At 39.1% G+C, this 20,752-nt stretch overlaps 5 protein-coding genes across 5 annotated transcripts; all 5 read right to left on the bottom strand.

The window, feature by feature from the left end:
- Positions 1–56: 56 nt before the first annotated feature.
- On the bottom strand, positions 57–7,630 carry tcf25 (transcription factor 25 (basic helix-loop-helix)). Its single transcript, XM_061276708.1, has 18 exons — positions 7,305–7,630; positions 6,668–6,784; positions 6,492–6,557; positions 6,255–6,379; positions 5,986–6,051; positions 5,829–5,911; positions 5,376–5,506; positions 4,929–5,028; positions 4,377–4,470; positions 4,140–4,232; positions 3,679–3,784; positions 3,423–3,582; positions 3,135–3,222; positions 2,889–3,047; positions 2,334–2,424; positions 1,839–1,918; positions 1,667–1,742; positions 57–1,070 (listed from the first exon to the last, which is right to left on the bottom strand). The coding sequence occupies exons 1-18, from the start codon at positions 7,524–7,526 to the stop codon at positions 897–899; spliced, it is 2,031 nt and encodes a 676-aa protein (XP_061132692.1). The 5' UTR covers positions 7,527–7,630; the 3' UTR covers positions 57–896.
- Positions 7,631–8,485: 855 nt separating this feature from the next.
- On the bottom strand, positions 8,486–10,644 carry LOC133152825 (cytochrome b-245 light chain). Its single transcript, XM_061276729.1, has 6 exons — positions 10,487–10,644; positions 10,169–10,238; positions 9,750–9,824; positions 9,569–9,652; positions 9,376–9,457; positions 8,486–9,062 (listed from the first exon to the last, which is right to left on the bottom strand). Exons 1-6 carry the CDS (start codon positions 10,542–10,544, stop codon positions 8,874–8,876), a joined length of 558 nt encoding a protein of 185 aa, XP_061132713.1. The 5' UTR covers positions 10,545–10,644; the 3' UTR covers positions 8,486–8,873.
- Positions 10,645–10,916: 272 nt separating this feature from the next.
- On the bottom strand, positions 10,917–14,354 carry mvda (mevalonate (diphospho) decarboxylase a). Its single transcript, XM_061276728.1, has 10 exons — positions 14,168–14,354; positions 13,941–14,011; positions 13,410–13,524; positions 13,181–13,327; positions 12,907–13,106; positions 12,720–12,794; positions 12,234–12,452; positions 11,876–11,991; positions 11,648–11,756; positions 10,917–11,380 (listed from the first exon to the last, which is right to left on the bottom strand). Exons 1-10 carry the CDS (start codon positions 14,232–14,234, stop codon positions 11,249–11,251), a joined length of 1,251 nt encoding a protein of 416 aa, XP_061132712.1. The 5' UTR covers positions 14,235–14,354; the 3' UTR covers positions 10,917–11,248.
- Positions 14,355–14,879: 525 nt separating this feature from the next.
- pdcd5 (programmed cell death 5) lies at positions 14,880–17,685 on the bottom strand. Its single transcript, XM_061277031.1, has 6 exons — positions 17,495–17,685; positions 16,765–16,805; positions 16,559–16,620; positions 15,978–16,069; positions 15,456–15,527; positions 14,880–15,380 (listed from the first exon to the last, which is right to left on the bottom strand). The coding sequence occupies exons 1-6, from the start codon at positions 17,558–17,560 to the stop codon at positions 15,336–15,338; spliced, it is 378 nt and encodes a 125-aa protein (XP_061133015.1). The 5' UTR covers positions 17,561–17,685; the 3' UTR covers positions 14,880–15,335.
- A 574-nt stretch (positions 17,686–18,259) lies between these two features.
- uraha (urate (5-hydroxyiso-) hydrolase a) lies at positions 18,260–20,019 on the bottom strand. The gene is made up of 4 exons (XM_061277030.1): positions 19,860–20,019; positions 19,495–19,628; positions 18,858–18,993; positions 18,260–18,686 (listed from the first exon to the last, which is right to left on the bottom strand). The coding sequence occupies exons 1-4, from the start codon at positions 19,929–19,931 to the stop codon at positions 18,597–18,599; spliced, it is 432 nt and encodes a 143-aa protein (XP_061133014.1). The 5' UTR covers positions 19,932–20,019; the 3' UTR covers positions 18,260–18,596.
- Positions 20,020–20,752: the final 733 nt, after the last annotated feature.

The following is a 20,752-nucleotide window of genomic DNA, read 5'->3' as shown; positions in this document are numbered from 1 at the left end:
ATTAAGATCAGGTGACTTTGTTTATGCAACATTTGGAGAATGATGTGACACAAGAATCCAATTTACTTTGTATTTGTTGGTAAATGTTGGTCAAATGTGTGGAGATTCAGTGGTGAAAACACACCAAAGAAAAAAAGTCCAGCAAGCTTCATAGTTTCAGCCTCATCAAGTGCGTCGGTTTGTGTCCTTTGGAATTATTACCGGGAGGCTGTACAGGAGTGGTGGGGCCATCAGGGCTGCAACAGTCAGAGGCTGTTTCTTCTGGGGACGACTTATGAGATGATTTCTAAACCGTATTTAGATCACATGAGCAGTCCTCAAATACTTCCTTTGTAGCTCCAGATGAAGTGAGAACAATGAAATCATTTGAGAATCAAGTACACCGTCATCTCTTCATTAGTGCATTAAGAATAAACAGATAATATATGGAAAGTGGAGCAGGTAAAGTTTAGGAAAGCTGTTTTTAGATTACTGTAACCAGAGCAAATTGCCCACAAAGCGGATCATGTAGATGTTTTATCATATGTAGTTTCGTAGATCTTTGACAGAAGAGCAAGGCCCTGTCATTCTGTATTCTGGCCGATACAAACCATATGGCAGATTAACAATTAGACAGAAAAGAATATCTTTGAATCTCACTCAGGGGCCATAGTATCAGGAACGGCTAAAAGATCTCATAAGATTACTGTCAATAAATGCATTAAAATAGATTTTTTTAATTGGGGTTGACAATTTTCAATCAAATAATGTAAATCTGTAAAAATGATCGGACAGAAGTTTGAAAAAGAAAAATTGAGAGGAACCTCTTTTTGAAGGAGCTCATTTGGCAGCATTTTATTTTCGTCCCAGACGTTTTCTTGATGAGCTGTTCTTCTGAGTTTCCAAGACATCCTCACTCAGTCCCACTCTTCCTCGTCTCTAAAATGCTGGTCCTCTCGTGGCGGCTCTTGAAACCTGATGTTTGCCAGCATGTCCCTCATTGCCACCATGAGGCGATTCACTTCTTGGTTTAGCTCTTGTCCAGCCCGAGCCACCTCCATGTCACCCTCCTCCTCCTGCCTTGGCCCACCCTGATAAGGAAAGTTAAAAATATCAATCAAACCAGCAATCTGACATTTCTGATACTGTCACATATTGAGTTTTAAAAGATGGTCTGAGTGGATGACAAATTGAGTTATGTCATTGAGGGTAGGGTTGTATTTGTTCCAAGTGTTTAGATAGTTTTCTACAACAAATAAAACCTAGCAGTCTATGACATTCTCTTGAAACAACCGTGTCCCTTTCCTTGCCATAAGTAGACCATCCAAATCAGAATCAATTTTAGATGTCAAGCTTCAGGCAGTTCGGATGATAACAATAAACATATGTAAATATACAGAGCTGGTGCTCTGAGGGAGTAATCCATATGTAAAAGATCAGCATGCTGTCAGATACAACAGTGCCTTTGATTCCTTGTTGAGTGCGGACAGCACACAATGATTCTTCTTCGAGCAGAAAATAAGTGGGAAGCAATAAAGCGATGAAATAAATGCAAACTATCCGCCATTATACAACGATAACGCATTGTTTGGAGTGACAAATGTCCACATTGCTAAACTGCATAATACAAAGCACAATTTAGAAGAGTGTGTGTTCCTTGTGCCAGTGTACACCATTACAGGTTTACCTGGAGGTTGAAGTTTGGCAGAAGGGAACGGAAAAACAGCGACAGCGTGCTCTCATTGGATGCTCCAACATGTTGTCTACATGCACGCAGAGAAACTAGCATTAAAAACATGACAAACAAAAGCAGGACTTGCGTTGGTCGCTAAAGCAACAAAGGGGAGGTAGGACATTACCTCTCTGGTCTGGTGTACGAGATCACAGAATCCACTGGCGGGAGGGGGTCAAATCCCATCATGGGTTGAGTCGTCACCTCCTGAGGTGGAGCAAAGAGCATGGTCAAGGTTGTCTTTTGCAGTGGCAGGTCTCATTGAAACCATGAGTTCAAGAAAGGCGAACGTTAAGCGCTGCGGGATAATGCTTGACTTGTTTACCAATAGAAATATGCATGTGATTTTGTTTACTGATCTGTGTTTTTTCAGTGGAATGTATATTCAAAGGAACCCAAGCATGAACAAAATACAGGCATACGTGCAAAATTCATGCTCTTTTGTTTTTTATGATAAATTTGTCAATGCCAACCAACATTAAGTGCAAGCCCTCAGTCTTTTTATTCCTTAATCATAAAAAAACATGCATGTAGTTCAGCATTGGATTCACCCCCCCCTCATTTTTTCCTATTCAATATATAAAAACACTAGTTGTTTTGTATGAAAGCTTGTGCGTTGTACCAGAGGCAGACTGGACGTGGCTTCTTTGATCTCAGACAGCAGAACGTGGCGATGGATGTTCCGTGGAGCACTCTGGTACCTCTGCTTTCTTCTGCATGGCAGTGGTGACAGAAAATTGGTGTGGCCCAGTACGGTGAGGCAAATGCATTCATTTGAAACGACTGTTACTTTTGCTAATATGGGGGAGGCTGGGACCTCTGAGTTGAATCCTGATTCGCCAAAACACTGGTAGAAATTCGTTCACGTTCGGGAATTTTTTTCCAATGGAAAACATTATTTAATGCAGGGTCACGTGTAGTATTGACTTAAGCAGAGTGGGAGGTTTGCTAGGGATTGTTACTGCACAAGACGGTAGTTTGAAATTTAGAATGACATTTTCAGGACAATTTGTGCCAAGATCCAAATTTCATAGGTTCCGCTGCGCTACTATGTAAGGTCAGGAATTGGGAACATTCAACATGGAGTTTAAGAAAGATTAACACTGATTACATGGATTATTTACGCCTGTCATGAATGTCAATTTCAGTCAGTAGAGCAACCAAGTTTTGGTCTCACTTGTTCTTGCAGTCCTCCACCAGTGGGTCATTTGCATCAATTCGACGTAGTGCTTCCTGCACACTCTCTTCCAACCAAAGCATGACTGCTGCTTCCCTCCACAGGTTGTACATCCTCCCCACATACAGAGCAGTCAGTTCAGCCAAGGCTGGCCGTTGTCTACAGAGAGCAAATGTCACCAAGGGTCAAAGAATTACAATTAGAGTTGACCAAGACGATATAATCAGGCAAAGAAGTTTATATTACCCAATCTGACTGCTTGGGCCGAAGTACGCATGTGAGGTTACACTGGCATCTGGCTGCACAGTGCATAGATCCAGTAAAGGCATTAAGACTGTAAAAACATATTCACATTCATTACATGATTGACATACCCCCGAGGGCTGATCCCAGGGAACATGTTAATTAGGATATGTTGCGACTAAGTAGGGTAAAAAAAGGAAAGAAACATTTTACACATCCCTGAACACAAATGTTAAGTGTCAATACTTGTTTCTCAACATGGCGATGCTTCGGCAGTGTGGGGTTTCTGACCTGCAGGAAACATGATGAGCGCATCCTGTAGCATTTGGTCAGCTTTGCGTTTTACTCGATCACTTTCTTCAGGCTTCATTTCTTCCTGCTGACTGAGATGGAAATGGCAGAGCGCGGTGGAAAATGCAAAGTTTGGCAGCTGGGACAGATTTCTGTGCTCCTGAGACACAAACAGGCAATTATATCTCGCACTGTGTAGTTGTCCATGAAAAATAAAAAATGAGGAAAATGGGGAATGTGCACGAATACAATTTACCTCCCAGGCCTCATAAAGTTGAATAAGAGAGTCATACTGCCTGGAACGTAGCATCAGGAAATCAATAAGTAGCAGCATGCAAAGTGGGTCAGAGTCCGGGTCCAAACTAAGAATGAGAGGGGGGCACGAATCTTCAGAAATGTGGCATATTTGAATGCACACACTCAACCAGTTGCAAAATCTCAATCTCTTAATATGACTTCATTCTGTTGACAAACTACTTCTTAAGATTAAAGCTATGTTAGTGTGTCAAACGACCGTGGATGCCCACCATTTGTGCTTCTATGTTTAACATCAATTCAGTTTTGAGTTTTAACAAACTTCCTATGGAATCACTGTGTGTACATGCCACAATACACGGAACACCGCGTGACAATATCATACATACTGTGGACAGTAAGTTGTAAGAAATCACTAAATTAATATTTTTTTTATTAGATGGTTGTGCTCTTTTCTCCTACCTCAAGATCAATTTGCAGTACTCTAAAGCTGTCCGGGGGCATCCTCTCTTCTCAAGGAACATCATGTGCTTGAAAAGAGCAAGATAAAATGCCCTAAAAGCAGAGTATTTTATCACTCGACTTGTCTGTTTTTCAATAGGTCATATTCAAGATAACATTTCAAATGAATAAAAACAACTCATTTGGTCAAGACCGTAAAAGTGATGCACACTAAGAGAAAGTTCAAGTCTTTCCAACCTGTTTTCAGGTCTGAGGTAATCCAGTCTGCAGGCGCCAGAGGTCAGACTAAATACAGGATGAAACGCACACTCAAAGCTGTACAAGGCCCTCTCTGGAATCAAATAAAAATTAATCAAATACATCATTTGTACAAACAACTTGGTATGATGTTGGTGTAGTATATGCTTGGTTTTAATTTTGTTTTGCAAGATTCTCATCAGAGTTGGTGACAGCCCTTAGTCATTCAAGTATAGATTTTTTTCAGCAATCATAATAGTAATTGCATTACAAATAGAACCTACTGTGTCCACAATTTTAATTACCGCTCAAACTATGTCTGATGACAACCCCCCATAATGCTTTGCATCTGCATGTTTTTTATTTTGTTATTTCCGATGTTGTTATTTTAGTCTTAAACTGTTAGATCCCAGTACACTATTTTCTATTATAACACGAAACTAGCGAGCAGAGAGCGCTGCTGTGGAACACCTATTGAATGATACGGTAGAGGCACTGTAGGGAGAAGTACAGTTAAATGACATCTTTCTTTTTTGGATTAAACAGCCTCACCAATGAGGTCCCTGGCCATCTCCTGATCCTCTTGTATACGACAGACGTCAGAAAGTTGTAGCAAGGAATCAATGTGGTAGGGATTCAGCTGCAGCAAAGCCTAAGAGGAGACATCAGTAAATGATATGTACAAGGAGTGGGAGTTTATTTTTAATCATGGTTCTATGAATACTCAATACAAATTATAGTTGTTACAAAATCATGAATCAAGAATTTATCAGGTTTAATTATGTTCACAATAATAAGCAAAGATCTTGTAATAATGTTTTTTTTTTTAGTTTTAAAATATACCGTACCTTAAACAAATAAAATAATAGCTTTAAATGAACTCTTCCATCATGTAAAAATAAAAAACGTAATTATTTCTGAAAGTCAAGAGTACAGCAATAGTTTGGTTGTGTGACTGCATTCTTCACGCACGTGCACAACAGAATAACGTGCTTTTACCACAAGGTTGTTTGGATCCATAGACTCGACAGCATCCAAGAACTTGAACTGTACTTGTTGGTAGTCACGACTGTGCTCAAAGGTGAAGTATTGAACACCATCTTTTGACTCAAGTAAGGTCATTGAGATTCCTGAAAAGATTTCATTTCAGGTTAATACAGATGCGTAAGCAGCACTCAAGTCACAACACGTCCAACGCAGACAAAGCACAGTGAAATAAATAAATACATACAATACAATATATACAATACATATATAATTAATTTCATGATGATCTACAAAAAAAAAAAGGGATAAATATCACCAACAGCTACATGCAAGGCAAATTAAGAATAAAATAAATGCATGCAAGTAAAACAATACTCGGCAACTTTTCACGACATAAGGGCAGTGACTGTAATACCGAGAGGGCACATTATTTAAACACATGAAAAAGATAAAAACAATCCTAACCTGGGCGACTGAATCGAGGCCAACTTTCCTTGGGACCGGTCATCCACGTATTTCGATGAAACTGTCGATTGCGTTGTCGCGGTCTGAAAACAAATGCCAGGATGATGACAGGGCATGACCCACAAAGAAGGTGTTAACACCACCAATCCATGCTTACCTCTGATCCCCCAAAACTGCTCGACTCCCAAAATATTTCTTTAGCTCCGTCTCTGGGTTCAGATTCCTGAAGACAAAAAAAATCACATCATGTGGCTGTCATGCAGATAAGGTACCCAAACTATTGTAACTATCATACAAAGTGCAACTCTCGCCATAAACATAAACAAATAACTCTCAATACACAGCACAATAATTTTTGTAAAGCAGATGAATACTGTCTAACTAGCATCTGGGCCCATGAACATGGTCCACCATCACCATCCTCACCTGTGCTCCACATGTAGAACAGGTCTTCTGTCACAGCCACCACAGTCATTTTGTAGAGTCAAACCATTGGACTGGCCCAGGTTTTCCAGCAATAAATCAATGTTGTCATCTGGTGATTGTCCTTGCTGACACAAGATAGAAGTCATTGTGAGATACCTTTTAGGGAGCTTTCTGTCTTATTAAAAGTCATCTAAGGTATGGTTTAAAGGGGATCATTTTGAAACAATTTAGGTTTACCTGTACGATTTCAGATTTAACTTTTGTCTTCTTTTTCTTCTTCTTTTTCTTAACACTGGACATGGGCTGGGAATAACAAATGACAAATATGCAAAACATACACAAACAAATGTATGGTAGAATCATTTCTCCAAAAAATTAAAATGACATCCAAGCTTCCGCATTGTGCTAAATACCTCATTTGGCCCTCGACTGCAGTTTTCTTTGCTGTCATTATTTCCCGTGTCACTTGTTTTGTTTCCATCTCGTTTCTCTGGATCTTCATCGGCGGAGGCTTTTTCAGTATCACTTATCTGGAAAATAGTTTAAATGAAATCCCTTAAAAAGAAAAGGAGAAATCCCTCATGTTTGCTGGAGCAAGGCGATGTTCTCGACAAGGAAGTGTCAGATGCTCACGATATTTTGAGCACTCACGAGCTGTCCTGCCTCAAGTCTTACCTCTTGTCATGCACAAAACAAACTCGAGAAAAAATGCTCTCGTTGTAGATGTGTTAATTGATCGTCTAGCCCTCAGTGGATGGAGTCAACTTCTAATTTGTCATTCACATGTATCTAGAACCCGTCTTGAACGTTTGTCTGTCATACCTCGAATTTTCTGTGTTTGACAAATAAAATCTGCCATGGTCCATTGTGAACATTTAAATGATACCTCTATTAAATGTTTATTGCAAGTGTTTTGTTATTCAAAATAATGTGTGGCTTTGTTTACTTTACTAACAGGCACCAGATAGGCATCGCTAAACGCTTTAAGCTCACACAACAAGCGTACAGTCTCTACAACGTGTAGATAGATCAACTATAATGTGCACAAACCATTCCCAAAACAGCACCGATGTCTTTACGATCCTTGTTTGTTTTTGACTTTCGATTACTGCCATTCCGACGTGACGCTGGACTGACAGTGGTCGTGAGCAGCTGCTCTTCCTCACTTTCAGCAAGCTCATCGGGGCTATCTGGCAAAGTTAGCTCCTCGACGACAACCGCCTCTTGTGCTCGCTGTTTGCCTTTCAGCCTCCGCAAAGCCCTGGTAGACATTTTACACTGCTGACTGCTAAATTTACGTGAGCATACAATCTAAGTAAAATGAGCGGACTGCCATGTCGCACAAGTTTTCTTCTTTGTGTTTTTGTTTGACAGTCTCAACCGGGTCTTAGTACTCTACTGCCTCCAACAGGACAAATGGGGGAAACCGACGTAAACAGAAAACACATGCTCTTAAATCAACAGGAGGTGGCAGTGTGGTAGCTCTCTCTCTGCTCTTTGTCATTCTGTGATCAAAGTATAAAAAATATAATAAAACACAATAATAATAATAATAATAATAATAAAAAACAGACTATAATAGGTTACCTTTTTTGTATGATCCAACATAATTGGGGTGCAACACCATGTTGTCAAGTACATGGCCTTCTCATTTGCACGTGAAGGTCTGATTAGACCAACTTACTGACTTGTACTCTAGCTCCTTACGAGTGTTCTCATTTAATGTGTTCAACTGTTTGTCCCGTTCAATAAAATCCTCAAAGTGCTGAAATAATGTTATTGCACAAGTGTGTACAGCCGCTTGAAACTTGGGTGTGACTGTGTTCAGAATTAACCAAGTCGTTTTAAATGAAAGTCAGCAGACACTTTCTGCCATCGAAGAGTGCAAAATAAATTCCAGCCATTCAAATTGTCTTGGCATTTTTGGTTGACGTTCATGAACTTCAGGAAGTTCAAGACTCCCTCGTTTCCACACAGACACACACAAAAAACCCAATTGGATTGTGCAACTGAACTTGTCCAACAACATACCCTGGAGGAACAAAGTATTAATTTGACATTGTTTGCCAGGAATGTAATGTGAAGTCACAGATATGCTGTCTGGAAAAGGACACAGGAAATATTAAAGAGGGGAAATTTCAACATTTCGAAATTCAGGGTGTTTGCAAAATGGGAAGCGGCAAACAACCTGTTTCAAAGGGGAAGTAAAACACATTAAAATGTAGACCTGACAACAATAATCATTTATTCACATATAGTAGAGAAAACTATAGTACAAAATATTTTTTCAGTGAGTCAAAGTGTACAGACAAAATAAATGTCAAATTCACCCAAAACGAGCAAACTGTTGAGGAATAAAACCGCATCAGTGTGTGCAATTGCAAGACAGTGGATGCAAAGCTCAAATAACTGAGACAGGGGGATCAGAAAAGTTCAATCAAATGCACAAATATAAAATAAAAAATAACAGCGCTAATCAGCGCATTGGGACATTTTACCCCCTGACAAATAATATGACATTCGCACTGTCCCCCTTTTTTCGAAAGGTGTTTACCAAACGTTCATTAAAGCTCTTAACATTTCTGCAAAACCACAGTGGAGAAAAGGAAACCAGTCAGGTTACTTCTCATCAATGACAGCCATGGGATTGTCATAGGCGGCACCTTCCAAGTCATCGACATTTTTCCTGCGCATCTCTGCTGGAGGTCTTGGTGGCGGGTTCTGAGGGGGATTCTTAATGCTTGGAGCTGCCCTCCTGACTTCCACTCTTGGTAGAATGGGTTCCCAGTGTTCTCCGTGGATGGCCGCCTTAAATAGCAAGAAATGGATTGAAAAAAGTAAGTAAGCAATCACCCCATTCTCCAAAATAAAATGTATAGTTCTTAATGTTGTGGACCACTTGCAAATGTCATTTTGAAATGGCTGGCAATTGACACAAGGACCAAATGACTCTGTCACACCTCTTCCTTGTCTAATTTCAGGTGTGCTGAAATCTGCTCTTGAAATATGTCTCAAGAGCTGTGCCATTTATGAAACAATCTCTTCCTTGTAACCGTTTCCACCAACTTCCTGCATGGGCTGAACAAAACGTAAAAATATACTGACGCAATATTTTACTTACTGAGAGGTAGATGAGGCTGGCGATAGCGAGGCAAACGCACCCAAGGACAGTAGCGAGCATAAAACCAGCAGGAACGGACAGCCTGGAAAATAGACGGAGGTATTTATTTCGCTCAATGCGACAACACAATAGAAAAGACAGTTCGGAAGGAATGTTGTCGAGCAAAGGAAATGGACTCGGATTTCCAACTCACGCTGCATGTAAAAAGGCTCTGACGTAGTAATTCCTTGTCAGAGGCCCGAAAGCTTTAACACACACAGTGAAACAATACTGTCCCCTGAGAACAAAAGATGAGGAGAGAATGAGCATTAACCAATCACTTCATCATGCCACCATGTTAATCTTCATTTAATGGATGCAATGGCATCACTTACTTTCGTTCCACACCGGTGCCTTTTGCTCTTCTGCTTCTCGGGTACTCCAGCAGAAATATGAAGACGCCAGCGACACTGCATAACGCTGTCAAGGCTTTCTTATCGGACAGGTTTGCTAACATGTGCTATTACATGGGAATTAACCTTCCTAAAATACTTTGTACATGCCACAGACATTTTTAAGACGTAAACTAATGGGAAAGACAGAATATGAGCCAAAAAAGTCATTGTTGTTTCTCAAAACTGATAACAGTAATAAATATGTTGTCATATTTCTGCCACAGCATAAATATTAAATACAGCGGTACAGTAAGCAGCAAATGTATATTGGCGAAGAGGACATTACCAGCCTATCAAGTGGACATTTTCACAGAGACAATTTGAGTTAAATACCTTTAAGCCATTTGGCCAAAGGATACATAGCATAGGCAGCAAACTGCCACCCTCTGAACAGCCCTGCCACCCCCACAATGCCTCCAGTAAGGAGAACTGCAACAAGGAAGCAGGAAGATGATTAGCACATTTAATTGAACACATTGAATTAAAAAAAAACAAATAAATACTTGAGTAACAGTGACTTCAAAATTATATATTTCAGGATTGGAATCTAAATACTAATAACATTTGTTTGGAAAAAAGCTACAGCAAAAAGTGGCAACTCTTATCTTATCTTTATATGTGCAAAAATATCAAATGAATAACATTGTAAATTCAGTGTAAAAAGTGGCTGAACTTACTGAGTCCAGAAGCGAGAGCCTGCTCATTGGCCCACATAGCCCACTCGATCTTCCCCATGTTGCCTTCGGTGCACGTTGGAGGAGGAAATGTTTTCTCTGATATGAAATGTGAGCGCAGGCAGCATTATGAGAAGTAAGGTTCGAACCTACCTGCGGCACGCCCCCTTTACGTCATTTCTGGTGCAAGCACGCAAAAATGTGGGTCAATGGATTCCTGCCTGTATTTTCTGTTCCCTTGAAAAGACTTATTTTATTGAAACTAAAATAAATGGTTACCATTATTTTTTTTTTATTAGTATATCGTGGTCTTCTACTATGAACACAATATAATGTTGTCTGTCAAGATGTATTTCAATGGGAACCTGCCTTGTTAGCAAGCATCTTATTCAGAAAGCAGTATCTGTATTAAACAAAGTAACAGTGTGGGCGATAGATTTGGACAGTCTTTAATGTAAGTGTGAGACAATGTTTCCAATTACATGATTAGATCTATGCATATTGTACAATTACAGGAACTTTTCTACGCATGGCAACAGACAGAGAAATAAATAAACCAATGTAATGGTTTACTTGTCTTGTGAACATGAATGCAAAATTAAATGTTTTCAATCGGAAATAAGTCGTTATCAATATTCAAAATTATGGTTCAGCAGCATATGAGAAGAGCACATAAAACAACTTAAAATGTAAAACAATTGACAGGAGATATAATCAAAATTTGAATGTGATAACAACTCCATTGATTTGTAGTGATATACAGTATTAGTAACAGTTTTTATGTTTTACTCCAATGTCCCTGCCCAGTAAAAGATGTTTAACAGTGTTCTTCGGTAATCCATCAGGTCCAAGCAGATGCTGCGTGGAGTCCTTCACAACACAAGGGCCTGGGCCAGGCTGAAACAAAAGAAACAAATTATAGAGTGCAGGACAGACTATATAGGAATAGTGTGAATATTCGTCACAAACTTGATAAAACATTAAAAAACAAAAGTCACTTTATGTTATGTTGACAAACTGAAGATGGCATATCCAATTACAATTAGCAATTAAAATTAGCATTAGTAAATGGGTTCAAGGGTACATTTTGTTTTGAAATTATGCCTTCATTTAAAAACTGGAACGTCAATGAGTGACATGGATGAGACTTCGGCATGCATGTACCTTAGTGCTGATAATGTAACTAATTCCTCTTGGCATGGGCTCCAAACCAATAGCCTGTTTCAACTCCTCAGGAAGATTTACATGAGAAACTGGAAGACCTTTTATGAACCTAGACACAAGGAAGTTATACTTGTGGACACACCCCAAATGGGATACACGTAACATCATGCATGAACTTTTAAGGCAAAAATCATTCATTGGGGATCTAAATAGCAATTGTCTACTCACTCGCTACCGTTAGTTTCTGGAGGGAAGAAATGTCGGACTGCTTGAACAAATTCAGGAATGTGCTGCTCTAACGTGAATATTACCGCATTGGGTCCTGCATCAAAAGTGTAAGCGACCTACAGGAAAACAAATTGATGTTGTTTTTATGAGAACTTGAAACTCACACACATTTTCACATCCTCATTAAATCATGTCAGAAATACAGCTGCACAAATCAGAATAGCAACTATGAGGAAGTTAGCCGAGTGGGGTTTTTGTTAACAGCAACCATTTGAATTACTTTTGATTTGCTTTCCTTTTGTTGAATTATACCTAAGTTTGCATACTAAAATGATGAAACAACCATGCCGTCGCTCACCCTTGTCTGCCCGTAATGGCTGTTGTATCGATGCACCAAGTTGATGACCTGATGAGATACAGTATTGAGGTAGAATATGGGAGGGTATGTGTCCAGGCAGGTGGCATGAAACTGGTTACTATCCTTCATGGTGAGTTCAGCAAATGCAGGAAAGTCTTTCCTGCGCACGGATTTAATCATTTCAACCATGCGGCCTGGGACAACCGACTCGGCCCGATGCTGCAAACACACAAGTTTTGGGGTCATTTAATCAATCAATTGGCAAGAATCCAATCTGTTTTGCTTGAACAGTACGACATCTTTTACGCCATGTTTCCACCAAGTGCAAGTTCGGTTTAGCAAGTCCGGGACAGATCTGACACATCGGTAACCTTCACGACATTTTTCCTTTTCCCGCAAATTGCATCCAATTGAACTCTCTATTGCATGGTGGAAACTAAGCTTTAGAACATAACCATGGGTGTGTGCCAAGGTTAAAAATAGTACCTTTAAGAGCTGACTTGTTTGCACACTAGTTTGCATGCCAGAAGTGCTGCCCACATGTTTCCGCTCAGCACTGGCCTGTCAAACAATTACGCAATTATAACAAACTGGCATAACTTGTACTGTTGCCCTGTTGCCATTTTAAGTCCCTCCCTTCTTCAACGTCGTGCAAAAAATCCAACATTCGTACCACAAGTACAAGTATTCTCAGCTCAGGCCAATGAGTCTCTGGCTCCACCTGCTGGGCAAAACTATCCTTGCCATCATTCTGATGTCCCATGAGCCACTGCACAAATCCGCCGAACATACTTCTGCACGCACTGCCAGAGCCTTGACGAGCCACCAAGGACAATTCCCCTTCTACACCAAACGCCTGGGCCAGTGTGTATACTGCACAACAGCAGGGGAACAGTGTGTAAGATGCTTTGAATATCATTGACGTTGAATGCAACACAGCAACCCACCTAAACAAGCAAATCCTGCAGCAGAGGAAGCAAGTCCAGCAGCGGTGGGGAAATTGTTGACGGAACAGATGTGAACTTTGTGAGATAAGCCCCTTGAGTCTAAACCGGGATCATCATCATTACGTCTTTTCCTTGCAAGACGCCGGACTACAGACACGGGACATTGAGATGTAAGAATCCTTCATTTCGTTAGGCTGTCCTTATGGCTAAGCAGAAAGGAAAGTCGTACTCTCTCTCAGACAGGACTGTAGTCTTGGATGGCTGATATCTTCCTCCTTGCCGTTGAGCCACAGTCGATCTTCTTCAAAAGACTTGCTGGTGGCCACTGTTGTCGTTGTCTTCAACTGAACAAGGGAAACACAATACATAATAGCTCAACAAATGTACCTGTCCAAATAGTAGTGGTCAGTAGACTGAGAATCCACATTTAAGCATGATTGTCTTTTTATGACAGGTGGTCTAATAAAAGTAAATAAAGTCTGTATGGGGAGTGGGGGGTTGAATAAAAATAAGTCACAATGTATGTTGTAATGGTATTTTGTGGGCACAGTAATTCAATGCACATCAACTTTTGATCGGCACTGGCAAATTTTGTTTATTTACTCTCGCTAGTAACTTAGGTTCACCTGCACATAATAATTAATGTGTCTCAAGACAACCATAGAATAATGTTTTGCCGACATCATTTACCTAAACAAAACTTTTACTGAAGGAATTTCCCCCCTAATAAACAACTATATATTATTTTATTTATGTTTACCTGATCTTGATGAAGTGTAACACTCAACGATGAGTTAATGGGTAGAATTAGATCTTCATCTCTCTTCCCCCCTAAAAATACAATGTTATGAAATGCTAAAACAATTATAGTCCAATACAGTCACGGTTATTTTTAAAGTTGCAAGGGCGCGCAACAGAACAGATCTCTTGCAAATGGGTCGATAAAGTCAGACAATTATTTCTCAGGTGAGCCATAGTGATACTTACAGTATTTAACGACTGCTATATTGACAGGAGCCGTGCACGTGTGTGTCTCCATGTTGTCTTCGGGCATATTTCTACTTCTGTAGATCGGTATTTGTCAAATTCGTTCTAAATTTACAAATAAGATCTTGCCCTTAGCAGCCACGTTAGCTAACATGACTGACAACACTACAACAGTCTAAAGACACCACTGTCTTGTCCGTGATTGGCTGGTGTTGAACACATGGGTAAACCCATAACCAATGAGAATTAAGCCCTTAGTGCGCGCAGCCAATCAGAGATTATCTGACCACACTGGTGTGAAAACGGGCCATCAGACCATCCCACTTACTACTATTTATGAATTTGTATGGTAAAATAGCATCACAGCACACAGATTTAGATTACTGTGCTACAAGTAACAAATGGGCTATAACACTTTGCCAACATTGGCATGATTTAAATATTTAATATACTCACATGAGCATGTTTAAGCACGAGAAAACAATTGTCATACAAAATTGAGATTTTAAAGGGCAAAGGTGAACTCAGTCGAGACTCATTCTTTAGAACCTTATGGCTTAGATGTTTGTATGCTGTGGTGCAAGATTTGAAGTTGTGGGTATAAATAACAACAACAAGCGTGGCATGTTTTTAGGGAGATGTATATACAATATGTACGACCTCGAACACGAGTCATTTGCAAAAAAAAAAAAAAAAAAGGACTAGAAAGATGTCAAAGCTTTTTTTTAACTTTATTTTTTGTAAACGTTTAAGAGGCATGTTTGTTTCTTGAAAAAGAAGACCAAAGTTGCTGGCCCAGACAGAAGAATGAGTTGTAATAAGAGTAATCATGAAACACATCTGCTGTTTCAGCCTCTCTGGGTGAACATTTGAAAGCAGTAGGAAAAAGAAACTCACGATGGACGAGCACGGAAGTAATCCAGTCATGTGTTGTCAAGAATTAAATGCAAATGTGAAATAAAACCGCAACTAAACAATATATTTGACACCGTGTGTATTCTATGCAACATCTGTTTTTGTCAATGCTTGTTCTCCACTTCTGGTGTGTCACTTCCAAAGACACACTGTAAAACGTGCAGCATTTTAGAGTGCTAGCAGGAACACACTGGAATCCCAGTGAAACGCATCGCCTTCTTTGCCTGGTTCATTCAACAGCTCCAGTTGCCATTTAATCTTCTTCCTCATCCGAATCCATCACTCTCCGCCTATTGAACTGAGAAAAAAAAGGATTTTAATAAATTAGGATCTAGTTGCGAACTGTAATCTGTAAACTTTTAATGGACCATACTGTGACTGTTGTTTTTTTCTCTGTTTGCTTGCTGACTTTTTCTAAGATCTCAATCAAGCCCGAATCTGAAATCTGGCAAGAGAGGAAAAATACATTTGTGAGCAACACAGTTGTGATACTGTCTTCAACCAAGTTGATTTATTATTTTTATTATTCCGGAATCGAGATCAGACAAAGAACAATATATTGCGGTCTCTGTAGTAATAACTGTCGCATGGAAACAAATCAAAACAATGAACACGTGATCTGAGGGGGAAAAACCCACTTGCTTTTGGGCTAAAATCTTGTATCTTCTTAAGCATTACTTTTCAGGAAATATTAATAATTAAAAAAACCAACAACCTGTATATCCTTTTTTTTTATTACAAATATCAACATTTATCAAGCTAATTTTATCACTTTAGATTTTTCAATAATTTGTCAATAAAGAAAAAGACCCACAAAGCAATTTAACACATACTTTACATACAACAACGATGAAAACAATTCTAATAAATTTGAAGCATTTATTCATTTACGTACCTTTCCTGCCAATGATCCATACTGAGCCATTTGAATAAGATAATTCTCAACTGAACGTGCTTTCTCCGGCTTTACCAAAGCAAGACTGTTCACTGTGGAGAGAAAGAAACATAAATAAATAGATAGATAAATAAATAACAAACACCCCAAAATTGGCCTTTAGTAAGAAATACAAACAACTTGCTGTATCATCAGTCATGATGCAATTAGATATTTTCCATTATTATAATAATGCGTAGGAATGTATCAGGGAATTACACTTTATCACGGGAAACTGTTAGAGCCCCCCAGAAAAAAGAAACATACTGCATAAATGTGGTATAAGGACCTGAAGTCCACAAGTATGGCTTGTGCTCGCAGCCTCCGTCTTTTGCTACCCTAATGTAGTGTCCGACATAGTAACACAATGGTTCCTCTTGGTTCAGTGATGCAAAGTATAATGTAGTTCATTATCATACTGTGTTTGGCCAAAGCGGACAAAAGGTGCTGCTTGTAATATCATAAATATGACGATGACTGGCAATTTTAATATTGCAACATCGCAGTTTTTACATCCCTAGAATTTTATGGAAAAGACTTACACCTGGCACGTGCAGACTGGTCGAGAATTTGGGACAATATGGAATTCCTCATCTCTGTCTCTCTGTAAATAAAAGACCGCCACATTTGTTTAACCAGAGAAGCAACAAAAATAATTCTAATTGCTTCTTCTTGGGTGTACCCTATTGCCCCTTTGCCATTTCTATTTGTTATTACATGCACTGGATGGAAATCTAGATTATTTCACCTTTGTTTGGCCTCCTCCCCTTGCTGATTCTTTGATGAATTCTGAAGCAATATATCACATGGTTAGTATTAACATTCATCTTAGAAAGCAAAAATGCAGTCAATACCCTGCTTGGTTAATATTACTATTTACTATTGAACTCTGAGTAAAGATCCACAAATTAACATTACAATGTAGAACTCAGTTGTGATATGGTGCTGCATTATTTAAAACAGATATATGTATGGGTATGTAGTGACCATCATTTCATTTTAAAATATGTTCAAAGTCATGAGTGGGAGTAAACCAGGACTGAGCAGAGAATTTTGTAAATAAAATCTGAGGAGCTATTCAGTCTGGTTGCAATTATTCGAATTCCATGCTGAAATCTTGCATTTTTAAACCACGTTTGGCCTTCTAGTTGTGTTGTGGCACTATTACTTTCGTTGATAACGTACAAAATTCAATTTTTATGTAGGAGATTGAGATTGAGAGGGGTGTGCACTGTCATATTGAAAGCAAGCTAGTTAGCAATTTGCTAAAGATTCTACAACCATTTTATAAACGTTGCATATTACACTCCACGTGGATTTGACGTGAGTTTCACTCTTAAGCAAGACATAGCGAAGTGATCGGTGATTTATTATACTCTCTATGCCAATTTTAGTCTAACTAGCACGCAGCATTGTGTGTTCGGCATCTCATTTTTAGGGAGGCTAACGCGCTTCCAGAACACTTCCTTTGTCCTTACCCCGTGCTTTGCCTGGAGTTCTGCCATTCGTTGCTGTCTGATCGCATCTAACTCGTCGTCCGCCATGGTTTTTGTTTATGTGGACTGAAAAGTACAAGAAATTGTAAAGAATATGAACGCTACAATTGCATTGCAGGCATGGAAGGCCCTGGCTTGCTCAGGGGAGTGTAATCGATGCCGAGTACCGATCAGGCTAAAGCTATCGAACACAGAGCTACACTCATTCTCTATGATGATATGATGTCTCAAAAAATCTAAAGGTTAAATATACACTAATCTAATGGATGCAAAAAATAAGATAGAGTAAGGTAAATATAAATACATGTTTATAAGATAACCTTGATTTCCGGCCGGCCAGTCTTTAAATTATGTTAATATGTATGAAGGAAGTTGTGATTTTTTTTTTAAAGGCTGCAGAAATGTCGGTAACTTTTTCCATTGTTACAACGAAATGGCCTATGAATGAGTTGCGTGTGCAAATCGGGGAGGCTCCCCTGCATCTTCCCCCATTACAGGTGAGGCGACACAACTTTTTACCACAGTGTCTAAAATTCTTTTGCAATGAACAAATTTGATTAAACTTAATATGCATGTCCCCAAATACCTAAAAATGATCAAGTATGGTCAATACAAATATTGCAGCTTGTTTTCAACACTTTTTGGACGTGCAAAAGTTAGTTATCCTCTCGTGTGTGCGGTAAATACTGCATGAAAAACATCAAACACACACATGCAGATTTTTTTCCTCTCTCCATCATTTTAGAGTTTCTCACATTTTAAAAATAATTTATTTGTACCCTACTTCAGTCATTCCTCTTACAAAGCAATACATATTATGTTCAGACCCACGTTTAATAATCTGATTCACAATCTAAAACACACACATAAAGTATGAAACTTAAATTCAGTGTATCACCACCATATTATTTAATTTTAAAAACTAATACTGGTTGTATTGCCCTTTTCTTGGAAATAATCAAATTGTTGGCACATTTGTGTTTTGAGTAAAATGGCTATACAATTGTCAGTCAGAGTGAGAATGGGATGAATGGTCACAAGAAAGAGCGATGCCAATTGCCAAAGGTCACCACGCACTTGACCTCTAGCTTCCTCTGTAGGTACTATACGAGAATGGACTCAAGAGCAGCGGTACGTGGCACTTTTGGTCTGGGATGGTAATTGTGAAGACAATCTGAAAGTTAAGCAAATGTTTTCAACTTTCATGTTTTGTATGATAGTCTATGAATTAACTGCAGTAGAAACATTGAAAAACATCAAGAAATGAAGTCGTTTAGGCCTTCCTAGTAAGTGTCAGAATATCGAAACAATGTTAGATTAGTTATTCATTGGATGGACGTCTCACCTCAGCATATGGGTAAAAGGAGGTCTCCCCCATGCTTTCCCAGTACTGAGCAGTTTCAAATCGCAATTTGTATACACCACACAGAAAGTCCTGTTTTGTGATGAGTCCCGGGAAACGGCCATCAGCATTTGTGTGGCTGTTCAGACAAAAATGTTAGAAATAATGAAGGATTTTATTCATGACATGACAGACACGTAAAGAGAAACCTTTCCACAACCACAAATCAAGTTAATTTCTAGTCCTTTCTAGACAATGATGACTTCTCAATGCATTTTATTTTATTTAAGGTTGTTTTATTACTCCGCATGTGCACACATTTTCTGTGCTAGAAATCCTACAAAAATATGTGGTTCATATCTTTCTCTCTATTCATTAGATGTACAGTACTTCTCGGCAACAACAAAATCTTCCTTCAGTGCAAAGTAAAGGTGATGCCCTGTAAATTTAAACCCCTAATTTGAAACCCCACCTCAAGTTTAAAATACTAAACCAGATTTAAAACCTTAATTGGAAACCCAAACTATTGTTTGTAACTCTAATTTGAAACCATATCTGCAATACCCGCTTACTTGCCAAAGTCAGCTGGACAGGCCCCAACCCTAGTGAGGACAAGAAAATGGATGGACGGATATTTTACCCAGTGTTAATCAACAGCCAGGTCTCAGTTGATGGGTCCAGTCGATGTAGGCTGAGGGCTATATTGACCCCAGGGACACCCTTGGCGGTGTTCAGCACGTGTGTGGTCAGAGGACTTGCCATTGCTTGGATCTCCTAAACAATCACATGATTAGATGGCAAGACGGGCAGACAGACAGACAGACTATCATTCCAGACTATTAATGCCACATATGTTACATTCTGAAGGAGGTAGGTATGTAAACCCTTTGCAAAGAGTGCCAACAATTACCTTATGTCAATCGCACAATATGCTTACCTCATTTTCAGGTAAAATATGACTCTTGTGCTTACAATGACTTTTTGTCAAGCGCACAATATGCTTACCTTATTTTCCGGCAAAATATGACTCTGAAGTTGCTGTAGCCTCTTTGTAGTCGTGTGCACTGATGAAAACATTCCCAACTTGTCTTTCGTCAGCAGCAAACTGGTTGTGCAAGAACTAAGCTCCTCCCCATATTTACTTGCAGCACTTTGGAATTGGTTAACATGGGCGGTTCTGGGGCCGAACTACATGTAGATGAGCACAATACATCATATCATTTTAAGGTTACAGTATTCAGAGTATTCTGTACGTGTGTAGTGCATTTGCATCATATGCAGTATATAGTTAAGAAAAACAAATTGACAGCCAAAACCCAAATAACAGCTTCCACAGTAGGAATTATTAATCCATTCCTGTTGGAAATCTCGACAATGGTTGACACAAGATCTCGTGTGCAAACGTGCTGGCCTTTCATCCCATTGAACAGTTGTGTTCTCTGGCTAGTTTAATGGCCGCACTCAGTTTTTCTTCCTGCTTTAATTTAATACTGTGCTTGAGTTCTTTTAATCCTGGTCTAACTCAAATCTATTTTTGTTATTGATCCACAGTAAAATGCAAAGAAGATGTGCAGTGGTTCAGAATGGCACACAGTGAACTTGTCTAGTGTTAAGTCCACCACAAGAGCAAAGGTAAGGAACCTTGTTCTTATTTTTCTCACAGTTTTTCATTTAGTTGAATGTAGGAATGTTTCTCTTGCAAATATTTACTGTATTCATGACTCTACATTATCAATGGTTAGTGATAGATAGTACACTTAGGACAACCTGTTTTTGAAAAAAATATTCCATGTATTTTCCAGAGATTGGTCTCAACAATAGACAATAGTGCCTTGAGATAAAAGTTTAATGTTCCATGATAGCTCTCATAACTCAATGCACTCAAATCTCAAATCGTC

Source organism: Syngnathus typhle, linkage group LG4 (assembly GCF_033458585.1).
Source record: "Syngnathus typhle isolate RoL2023-S1 ecotype Sweden linkage group LG4, RoL_Styp_1.0, whole genome shotgun sequence".
NCBI classification, from domain to species: Eukaryota; Metazoa; Chordata; class Actinopteri; order Syngnathiformes; family Syngnathidae; genus Syngnathus; species Syngnathus typhle.
Note: the sequence above shows the minus strand (reverse complement) of the source record. Positions and strands in the feature narration are given on the sequence as shown.

Coding starts and splice junctions, on each gene's coding strand:
- pdcd5 (XM_061277031.1), bottom strand. CDS start 17,560: ATGGCGGACGACGAGTTAGATGCGATCAGACAGCAACGAATGGCAGAA. Junction 16,070..16,558: donor CCAGTCTGCACGTGCCAGGT/GTAAGTCTTTTC, acceptor TTCTCTCCACAG/TGAACAGTCTTGCTTTGGTA. Junction 15,381..15,455: donor AGAAAAAAACAACAGTCACA/GTATGGTCCATT, acceptor TTTTTTTCTCAG/TTCAATAGGCGGAGAGTGAT.
- tcf25 (XM_061276708.1), bottom strand. CDS start 7,526: ATGTCTACCAGGGCTTTGCGGAGGCTGAAAGGCAAACAGCGAGCACAA. Junction 6,785..7,304: donor TCGGTGCTGTTTTGGGAATG/GTTTGTGCACAT, acceptor ACTATTTTCCAG/ATAAGTGATACTGAAAAAGC. Junction 4,471..4,928: donor GATGGCCAGGGACCTCATTG/GTGAGGCTGTTT, acceptor ATTTGATTCCAG/AGAGGGCCTTGTACAGCTTT.
- mvda (XM_061276728.1), bottom strand. CDS start 14,234: ATGCCCGAAGACAACATGGAGACACACACGTGCACGGCTCCTGTCAAT. Junction 14,012..14,167: donor TATAGCAGTCGTTAAATACT/GTAAGTATCACT, acceptor TTGTATTTTTAG/GGGGGAAGAGAGATGAAGAT. Junction 12,453..12,719: donor AAACAAGTCAGCTCTTAAAG/GTACTATTTTTA, acceptor GTGTGTTTGCAG/CATCGGGCCGAGTCGGTTGT.
- LOC133152825 (XM_061276729.1), bottom strand. CDS start 10,544: ATGGGGAAGATCGAGTGGGCTATGTGGGCCAATGAGCAGGCTCTCGCT. Junction 9,825..10,168: donor CAGTTTGCTGCCTATGCTAT/GTATCCTTTGGC, acceptor AGCGTTATGCAG/TGTCGCTGGCGTCTTCATAT. Junction 9,063..9,375: donor CCAGCCTCATCTACCTCTCA/GTAAGTAAAATA, acceptor TTGCTATTTAAG/GCGGCCATCCACGGAGAACA.
- uraha (XM_061277030.1), bottom strand. CDS start 19,931: ATGTTTTCATCAGTGCACACGACTACAAAGAGGCTACAGCAACTTCAG. Junction 19,629..19,859: donor ATATTTTGCCGGAAAATAAG/GTAAGCATATTG, acceptor GTGATTGTTTAG/GAGATCCAAGCAATGGCAAG. Junction 18,994..19,494: donor TGGCTGTTGATTAACACTGG/GTAAAATATCCG, acceptor TTGTCTGAACAG/CCACACAAATGCTGATGGCC.